At 54.5% G+C, this 10,321-nt stretch overlaps 2 protein-coding genes across 2 annotated transcripts; both read left to right on the top strand.

The window, feature by feature from the left end:
- The first annotated feature begins 3,565 nt into the window (after positions 1 to 3,565).
- Positions 3,566 to 5,525, top strand: LOC146723268 (uncharacterized). Its single transcript, XM_085482695.1, has 3 exons — positions 3,566 to 3,910; positions 3,952 to 4,349; positions 4,472 to 5,525. The coding sequence occupies exons 1-3, from the start codon at positions 3,566 to 3,568 to the stop codon at positions 5,523 to 5,525; spliced, it is 1,797 nt and encodes a 598-aa protein (XP_085338821.1).
- Positions 5,526 to 7,495: 1,970 nt separating this feature from the next.
- Positions 7,496 to 8,110, top strand: LOC146723269 (uncharacterized). The gene has a single exon (XM_085482696.1). The coding sequence runs from the start codon at positions 7,496 to 7,498 to the stop codon at positions 8,108 to 8,110; it is 615 nt and encodes a 204-aa protein (XP_085338822.1).
- The last annotated feature ends 2,211 nt before the right edge of the window (positions 8,111 to 10,321 follow it).

A 10,321-nucleotide genomic window follows, 5' to 3' on the forward strand; every position in this document is an offset into this window, starting at 1 on the left:
AGAGGGAGCGGGCCTTGCAAGAGCAAACAGGGCAGAGCCTCCTCTCTCATGGGCGAAAGAGCTGCAGGAGGAGATGAAGGACCTGCGGTGCGCCATGAGAGAGAAGATGGACAGGAATTCTCGGTGGAGAGACTACCTCTCCGACAGGGCGGGAGAGAAACTCCTGCAAGCTGGAGGAGAGAAAGGGAGGAAAGACGATGCGGACGGAAGAGGGGCAGGAGGGGTGAAGAGCACGGTGAGGGCAGCTCGGACCCCGAATGCTCCGAAGGGGAGGAAAGGGGGTTGGGGGGAGGAGAATGATGAAGGAGTAGAGGCCTCTCCAACCCTCGACACCTTGCCACCGGGCTTGGAGGTGGAGACCGAAGTCCGGGGGGAGGCATGGTCCAGGGTCGTCGGTCGCCGCAGGCGGAAAGGGGCGACAACAACGGCGCCAGAAAGACCTGTGACCGAAACCGACGGGAGAGAGGAGGGAGGTGCAGCCGAGGTGTTACCGGTGCCTGTGTCCTGGACACATGTGGCGGCGGTGCACTTCGGCCGTGGACAGGAGTTCTGTCGCTTGCTGTCGCTGCGGGGCTCCTGGCCACATCGCACGGGCCTGCCGCGCCGGCCCGCGCTGTCCACTTTGTGTGGATCTGCGCCGGCCGGCGGGGCATGACCTGGGAGAGCAGGAGTGCTGCAGGGCACCTCCGACGGGGTCGAGGGGCGGGGGCGTGCCTCCCCTTTCCCGGCCGTCGGCAGCCGTACCCAGAGGTGCGGCTGTTTGCGGCGGCGGGGATCGGGGGGAGGGGCGCCCAGAAAATCCCGGCGTCAACGTTTGACGCCGAATGAGGGTGTCGGGGGGGAGGTGTGCGGGCATAGGCTCGCACTCTGCCCCCCGGCAGCCTCTTGAGGGGGGGAGCGGTCGCGCTCCCCGCGCTTAGGCGCGGGATGGGCGATCGTCCTCCCAGAGGAGGAGCCCCCCCCCTGGTTGCGGCCAAATCCTAACTCCTACGGGAGCGGAGGGAGCCGCAACTGGGGGGGGGGGCGAGGGGAGGCCTACGTGTCCCTGGCGGGCGGGCATTGCCCTCCCGCCCGGGGTGCCTGGGCCCCTCTCAAGGACGGAGACGTGACGTGTGGGGCCCTCTCACCGGGAGTCATAAGGCACCGGTGGGAGGGCAACACCGTCTACGGAAGGGGGTTTCTCTCCTTCTGAGAGGAGCCTCCTGATGAGGGCCCCCTCAGTAAATCGCCGAACCGGACCACCCTGTTGGGGGTCTGGGGGTTGCGACACTGGGAGGGCGAGGGGCGATGGCTCGAGCGGGAGTTCTCGAGCCATGGCTCCGCCCCTCAAACTCTTTGAGAAGGCGCGGCGTGGGGTCGATGTCGCCCTGCGCCGCAACCGCGAGGAATCCGTACAATGACGGGGGGAGGGTGTCGCCTTCCGCGGCATCCTTCCAAGGAGGAATAAGGCGGGGGGGCGGCCAGTCGGCATGGGATACCAGCATCCTGGCCGTCCCTTGTATAACGCCCGTGAAGGACATTCTTTGGGGTTTTAGTGCGGTAGGTCCTGTCCCGGCTCTCCGGCTCGCCGATCCCGACTCTCCGGCCCGCTACGGCGGACCGGCCAGGCGGATGTGCGGGCCGGCCAGACGGGGCAGGGAGTCCCACATAACCCCCGCCTCTACCCGGAGGCGGATGGTACCATGAGGTTTCCCCAGAGTCAAAAAAAAAAAAAGGTCCTTTAGATGTGTCCAGGATTGCAGACTTCGGCGGCATCCTTTGGAGAAAAGCATGAGTTTTGGCAAGATCAAGGCGGCGACGGAGTTGGACGACTTACCGTTGTGCGCTCGAAAGGTAAGCTTTACCTTGCCTTTGGCAATTCCCGTCCGTTTCTCGCCGAGTCCATAGACGCTGACGGCGGCGGGCATGCGAAGCAGTCGCAGTCGCTGAACCAACCGCTCCGTTATGATGGACGACTCTGAGTCCTGGTCGATCAGCGCTCGGACGGAATGCCAGAATCCGTGGCAATCGAGGACGCGGACTCGAGCAGTGGCGAGCAGCACCGTGACAGAGGCGGGGTGCGATCCTTGAGCCACATGTGATGTCGTGGCGGTCTCGGCGTCGCGGAAGGCATCGTGCAGCGAAGAGTGATGCCGACTGCCACACGTGGTGCACGTCTTTTTTTGACGCGCACTCAGTTAGCTGGTGTCGACCTAGGCAGTTCGAACAGAGGTTTTGATTGCTGACAAACTGTCTGCGAGCCAGAGCCGTCTTCTCTTTGTAGGTGCCACAAAACATAATAAAGTGGTCGCCCTGGCATACGGCGCACAGGCTTCTTGACTTATCCTTTGGTTCCGTTTTTTTCGCGTGATGGCTCCGTGTTGGAGTGTCGGCAGAACTCCGCTGGCACTACAGACGACGTTGGCACGATGACCGCGAGGCTTTCGGAAGGTTGCGACTCGAGCCATCAAAACATTTTATTTTGGTGCTCGGTACACGCCGCTTTCGATTGCCTTATATGGTCATTTTTCGATGATGTTTACGAGAACTACGGTCCCCTTTCCCTCGCGATCGGGTGGATCGAGGAGCTCGAAGCGAGGGAGGGGGGCTTTTCTCGAAATTCCTTTTCGCGACCAAAAGGGCCAGTCTGATACTGGCACGACGAGCGGTACCATGCGCGCGCGTCAATTATCGAGACAACGAGAAATATATCTTTGTACTTTCTTTTTTTGTAATTTGTGTTTTCTGTGTCAGTTAACGACGGCACAGATTCGCGTGCCGTGAATAAAGACAAGTGACGTGTAAAGCATTCTTTTGAATCTCCACCCTCTAATCCGCGCAATCCACCGGCCGTCCTCCAACCGGCAAAAATTTGCACGGCGAGTCGCCAACATTTTTGGTCCTTCGAGCCGGATCGCGAGGGTGAGACGAAACTCTAAGACCTTTTCAGTGAATAACCGCTCGTTTAGTGCATCGTGCCTATAGTGCCGCGTACTGTGCCGCGCACCCTGCCGTGCCTATAGTGCCGCGTACCGTGCCGCGCACCCTGCCGCGCCTATAGTGCCGCGTGCCGTGCCGCGCACCCTGCCGCGCCTATAGTGCCGCGTACCGTGCCGCGCACCCTGCCGCGCCCACAGTGCCGTGTACCGCACCCCGCACTTACCGACTCTGACTCTACGACCTCGGGCCACGATCAGCTGTGCGCGTCTTCTCTCTCTTTCTCGTTCTTTCTCTCTCTAATTCACGCGGTCCATCGCGCTTCGTAACGCGCTTGTCAATCTTGCCATCTCTTTTTTTTGTAACGCTCTGCGATGGATCTCGCAATTAAAAAACAGATGAATACTGCCGGATATATTGAGCGCTTCTGGGACAATTTAATTAAAGTCGGCAAGGACAAAATGACACGCACGTATCTCACCACGCGCCTTGAGTTGCTCGAGTCATATTGGACGCGCTTCCTGGATGCGCACGATGCCATCCTCTCTTTCGAGAAAATAGACTCTTCGGATTATATGCGGCAGGACGTTTACGCGGTGACCGAGGATAATTAAATTACGTAGCCACGAAGTCGCGTATCACTTCCTTTATGCCGACGACGAGATCCGCGGACGGGCAAAGTGCCGCAAGTTCAGTGTTGCGCCAGATCCAGCTGCCGAAGATAAGCTTGCCGAGGTTTGACGGCGATCAGCTAGCCTGGGAAGGCTTCCGAGACCTCTTCAAGTCGCTGGTCCATGACGTGGAGGGACTCACTCCCTCGCAGAAGCTGCAGTATCTGAAGGCCAGCCTAAGCGGGGACGCGGAGGCCGCCGTCGCCAATATCGAAATCTCTTCCGACGGATACGCGCTGGCGTGGGATGAACTCGTGACGCGCTACGATAACCGGCGAGTCCTCTTGGCGACTCACATGCGCGTGCTACTCTCTGCCGCGCCGGTAACCAAGCCGTCATCAGCGGAAATCAACCGCCTGATTAGCGCGGTCAACCGGGCTTCGCGCTCCTTCAGGGCAATGGGCCGCCCAGTGGAGCACTGGGACGACTGGTTCGTTTCGTCCATATTCTGGTCGAGAAGCTGGATCCCGCCACCAGGCTATTATGGGAAAGCCATCGATCGACTCGGGACTTTTCTAATTTCGAGGAGCTCAAGGCGTTCCTCCTCACGCGGGCTCATGCGTTGGATGCCTCTAATCTGCGGACGCCGATGACTTCCAGCTCCGCTTCGAAACAGAAGCGTACGGGCCGCAAGGACGACGTCGCGTCTCACGCCATGGCCGCGAGTGACCACAAGGGCACGCCGTGCCCCCTGTGCAGGGAGCAACATCACATGCGCTCCTGCCCGAGATTCAAGACATACTCGACGGAGCAACGCCGCGAGCAAGTGCGCAAAAGGAAGGCCTGCTTCAACTGCTTGGGACAGGGTCACGCCGCCGGAGCTTGCCCTTCAATTCACCGCTGTCGCCACTGCCAGGAGAAGCATCATACGCTTCTGCACACAGAGCCGGAGACGACGCCACAACCTGCCGCTTGGGAAAAAACGGCATCAGACGAGACGACTCCGCCGACAAACTGAGTAACGTGGAGACGTCCAAGGTCTCCGCCTTGACCAGCTCTATCTCCACCACAGTGCTCCTCGCGACCGCGGTTATTCGAGTGTTTGGTGAATCGGGCCGATCGTTGACAGTGCGCGCTCTCCTGGACTCAGGATCGGAGGCGTCCTTCATCTCGGAACGCGTAGCCCAGCAGCTGAGACTACCCCGCCGACGAGTGAACGTGACGGTTTCCGGACTTCAGGGCGCGACGACCGGGCGAGTGACTCACGCAGTATCGATGGAGATCGGCACGGAGCGACCGCCAACAGTACGGATCACCCTACCGAAGGCGCTGGTCCTGCCTCGGCTCACCGCCCTCACACCAGGGAAACACATTCCGAGAGGAGAATGGCCGCACCTGCGGGGCCTCATGCTTGCCGACCCGGCCTTCGACAAACCGGCGGCAGTCGACGCCGTCCTAGGCGCCGATATCTACGGCGTACTGCTCGACGGAGACGGAGGAGTCAAGCGTGGACAGCCGGGGGAACCAGCCGCTCACTCTACCGTCTTCGGTTGGGTGCTGATGGGTTCCCTCATCGGACCCGCCGATCCTCTTCCAAGCCGAGTCGCCGTCCACCATACTACCACGCAGCCTGATCTTCACCAGGAACTCCGAAGGTTTTGGGAGCTCGAAGAGGTGGCCGCCCAGCCGATACTCACGCCAGAGGAGTCTCGTTGCGAGCGGCTGTTCGCTGAGACTCACACACGTGATGCTGAGGGAAGATACATCGTGCGGCTCCCTCGCAAGGAGCACCCGACGACGGCTCTTGGGTCTTCTCGCCACGGGGCCTTGCGAATGCTCCTCAGCACTGAGCGTCGTTTGACGCGCGATCCGTCGCTCAGGGAGCGATATCACGACTTCCTGACGACCTACGCCTCCTGCGGGCACATGGAACCGGCACCCCGCGGCGAGGCAATCGGCGAACCATACTACCTGCCGCGCCGCACCATGCGGTGGTGAAGGCGTCAGACCCGGAAGGTAAAATCAGGGTCGTTTTCAACGCCTCCTTCCGGACCACCACGGGAGTCTCATTGAACGACGTGCTGATCCCGGGACCGAAGCTGCAGGCGGACCTATGGCTGGTCCTTACACGCTGGCGTCTACATCGATTCGCCTTCACGACGGACATCGTGAAGATGTTCAGACAGATCCGGGTGCATCCGCATGACCTTGACCTTCAGCGGATTTTATGGCGGGCGGATCCGGCGGCGTTGGTGCAAGACTACCGACTCACCACCGTCACCTATGGCACAGCCCCCGCGCCGTACCTGGCCATCAGAACCCTGCTACAGCTCGCGCAGGACGAGGGCCATCGATTCCCCCTGGGAGCAGCTGTACTCCGGGCCAACACCTACGTGGACGACATCCTCGCGGGAGCAAACTCGATGGAGGACGCGCTCGAACTCCAGCGGCAGACTGTGGCCCTCCTCGCTGCGCTGCCGGCGGCTTTCAACTCAGCAAGTGGGCAGGTACTCACACCGCGTTGTGTCCGGCCGTGGGCAGAGCCGAACGACTCATCTCTGGAGTGGACAGCGTGGGTGCCCTAGGAGTTCTCTGGGTCCCGGCCAACGACGAGCTTCATCTTCGAGCAGTCCCCGCGCTGTCGAAGGTCGGGAATCCAACCAAGCGCACCATCCTCTCAGCTGTAGCCAAACTTTTTGACCCGGCGGGCTGGGCGGCTCCCGTGATCATAGGCGCCAAGATCCTCATCCAGGACTTGTGGATGGCCGGGTTGGATTGGGACCAAACCATCCCGCCTCCATTGCGCGAGCGGTGGTCGCGCATTCTGACTATGCTGCCAGACCTGGATCAGCTCAGCATTCCGCGGTGGACAGGGACCTCGAACGAGCGCCTCGTGGAGCTCCACGGCTTCTCCGATGCCTCGGAAAGAGCGTACGCCGCTGCGGTGTACATCCGGGGTGTTGACTCCAACCAACGGCATCCTGGTCTCCAACCTTTTGGTCGCGAAAACCAAAGTGGCCCCTGTGAAGCCAGTTTCTATGCCGCGACTGGAGCTGTGCGGTGCCCTGTTGACCGCACGCCTACTCCGGAACACCAGTGCTGGCCTAGGGGTGCCTCTCTCGCACCTATACGCCTGGACGGACGCCAAGGTCGTGTTGGCATGGCTGCGGGCTCATCCTTCCCGCTGGAAGCCATTCGTCGCCCATCGGGTTGCTGCGCTCCAAGAGACGGTGCCAGCCGAGCGCTGGCATTACGTCCCCACTTCAGAAAACCCGGCGGACGCTGCCACGCGAGGATTGACCCCGATCGAGCTGTCGCAACTTCGCTTGTGGTGGAAAGGACCGGGCTGGCTGGAACGACCCAAGGACACCTGGCCGGCGGACCGGGGTCAAGACATGGAGCTGTCAGAGGAGTGCCGAGCGCACGCGACAGCTACCGACGGAGGCGAGGGAGCGGTCAATGACCTTTTCTTTTGTTACGCTTCTCCTCCCTTACCCGGTTGGTACGCATCACCGCATTCTGCCGTAGGTTACTTCACCGCGGGGCCCGACCGAGAACGACTCACCTGACCACCGCCGAACTGAACGACTGCAGGCTCAGTTGGCTGCGGATTGCGCAGGGACAGGACTTTGCGGGAGAGCTGGAGGCCCTCTCGCGCAATGCGCCCCTCCCGCGCCGATCACATCTCCTGGCGCTCAGACCCATCCTAGGACGGGATGGACTGATACGAGTCGGGGGGCGACTTGAACACTCGCCCCTGGCCTACAGCGAGAAGCACCCGATCATACTGGCCAAGGGCAATCACTTGGCACTGCTGCTGGTCCGAGAGGCGCATCTGCGCACTCTTCATGGCGGACATCAGTTGACTCGAAGCGTCCTGGCACGGACATACTGGATTATTCACGCCAGTTCGCTGATCCGCTCCGAGATTCACCGCTGCGTCCGATGCCGAAACGCTACAGCAGCAGATGGGTCAACTCCCGGCTGATCGCGTCCGGACAGGACGTCCCTTCATATCCGCCGGCGTGGACTACGCAGGCCCTATCCAGCTACGAGCCTCGAAGGGTCGAGGTCAAAAATCCTTCAAAGGATACATCTGTTTATTCGTATGCCTGTCCACGAAAGCCGTGCATTTGGAGGCCGTATCAGACCTCACCACGGAAGCATTTCTGGCGGCATTCCGGCGCTTCGTTGCACGGCGAGGCCACTGCGCACGTCTGATCAGCGACCACGGAACCAACTTCCGAGGCGCCGATAGGGAGCTCCGCAAGATGTTTCGAGCAGCAGCGGAATTCGGCCAGGAGTGTCAAGCCCTCCTCGCCACCGATGGGGTCGAGTGGAACTTCATTCCCCCCGCGGCTCCGCACTTCGGGGGGCTATGGGAGGCAGGTGTCAAATCGACCAAGCACCACCTACGAAGAGTACTGGGGGACCAGCTTCTCACCTACGGAGGAACTCTCGACGCTGCTCTGCCAGATCGAAGCTTGCCTCAACTCGAGGCCACTCTACCCACTGAGCGCGGATCCGACGGATTTTGCGGCGCTCACCCCCGGTCACCTTTTAATCGGGGAAGCTCCGATTAAACGTGCCCCCCCCCCTCAAATCGACCATTGATTGCGACTATCTTCCCATACGTATACCCTAATTTTTTTTTTTCCCCCCCCCGCAATTGACCTTTTTATTCAGAGTTTCCTTTCCATACGATACCCCCCCCCATACCGTCCCTACGCAACTTTAGCTTAAATACCTCATCAAATCCTTAGACTAGTAAGATCTCGTTTAGCTAACATACTAGGCCCTGCCTCGGAAACACGAAGGCCCCAGGTTCAAACCAGAGGAAATCAGAAAAAATAAAAAAAAAAATAAAAAAAATTCTCATCCCCATTTTTCGGGGCCGTCCCATTTTTTTTTTTCCCCAACCCCTCTTCCCCCTACACCCACACTGGGAAAAAAAACCAGACGCCGGTGGTGGGGGAAAGATAAGATAAGACTCGGCGCCAGACGGGTCGGTTTGGGGGGGGTTTGGTTTTTTACGGGCCATAGTGCCCACTATACTACTAATATATAATTTAGTTTGGCCGGTTCAATATTATTATCACATCCCCGTTTCATAGTAAAATTTAACATTAATCATAGAGATTTATTGAACAATAGTTATCCTCTTGATCTCATTTTCTCAGAAATCAATAATAGACTGAAGTTCCTTATTGTTAATAGATTAAACAAAAGAAAGGGACTCAAGATATAATAACGAAATCATAAAAAACAAAAAGAAATAAAAAAATTTATAGCGATACCATATATTGAAAGAATCTCGGAACTAGTAGCATCAGAATTAAAGAAATCAAATATAACAGTAGGATACCCGATGTCTAAAGAAATTAAACAGAGTCATAAAAACGCAAAAAGACAGAGATAAGCTCCAAATAATTCGGGGGTCATATATAAGATATCGTGTAATAATTGTGATGCTACATATGTAGGACAAACGAAAGACAATTAGGTACAAGAGTAAAAGAACATAAAAAAAATATTAGATTAATTCTGCAAAGGGACTTGGTGGTTTCTGACATATTGTAAAATTTACACACAATTTCAATTGGAACGACACAAAATCCTAGATTATGAAAGAATTATTATAAAGGTTGATATCAGAAATGATACATATTAAAGAAGAAAACAACAGTATCAACCTAAAAAAGGACCACCGAGCGTCTTGACGGTTCTTATTTTGATATTTTAAAAAAATTGTCTACGTCCCTCTTAAAAATTGGGTTATATACAGCGCGCCGACATTGCGAGATACAGATATCGAATGTTTTTTTAAAAAGTACACATTGTGATTATGTTTTTCAAAAGAAAAAATTTTTTAAAAAAGTGTTATGTTCGTGACAAAAAAGTAAGTTAATACTATTTATTAAAAATCTAAAATGTAATATTTGAGCGGATATATTAATTGGTTCACCGTGTCGGTCACATAATATAACAGATGACATACAGAAATCTGACGCTCTAACTCAAGCCAACACAACATGAATTTTGTACTGCGTTCTATCATATAGATAATCTCATAAATGGTTTGTATTTATAATAGGTCGATATAACTAAATTAATTTTTAGACATATTAGCATGATATTGAAAAAAACTGTCGATACAGTCGAAACGTTTTATCTTATCTTTTGTATATTATGACCGTAAGTAATAATAAAACTTTTTTGAATTAATATCTTATAAGCTCGTTAAGTTGGCCTTTTATTATATCACATATTTTAATTGTATACGAGCCGAAGTTTAATTTATAAAATATATATATAAAATAACCTATTAAATATTAAACTAGTGTATTTTTTACATAAAATTGTATTTATAATCAAAACATTATGAATTATTTACATTATACAGAATATAAAAGAATTTTTATAACTAATAGATCAGCTGAAAGCAAAGTCATGGAAAGTGAAACAGCAATTATACAAAGAGATGCAGCAGGAAATATTTTAATTGATGAAAATGGATTAATTACTTGCATTTCTGAAGGTAAGTCAAATTATCTATCATATAAAATATGAAAGTAATTAAGAAATCAACAAAATTAAAATTTATATAAATTTTTTTAGGAGGGCTGAAATTTCAAATTGGTTATTCAGAGATCAATTTTAACTGTGACTCCATAAATTTAACATTAAACAACAAGTCAATATTTTTCCGTTAAATGATAATAATAAAAATTTGAAATCAATAAAGAAAATCAAAAAGGACAACTACATGGAAATAGAATACCAGTAAACTCAGA

Source organism: Nylanderia fulva, unplaced genomic scaffold (assembly GCF_048542155.1).
Source record: "Nylanderia fulva isolate GAGA-0341 unplaced genomic scaffold, ASM4854215v1 Scaffold210, whole genome shotgun sequence".
NCBI classification, from domain to species: domain Eukaryota; kingdom Metazoa; phylum Arthropoda; class Insecta; order Hymenoptera; family Formicidae; genus Nylanderia; species Nylanderia fulva.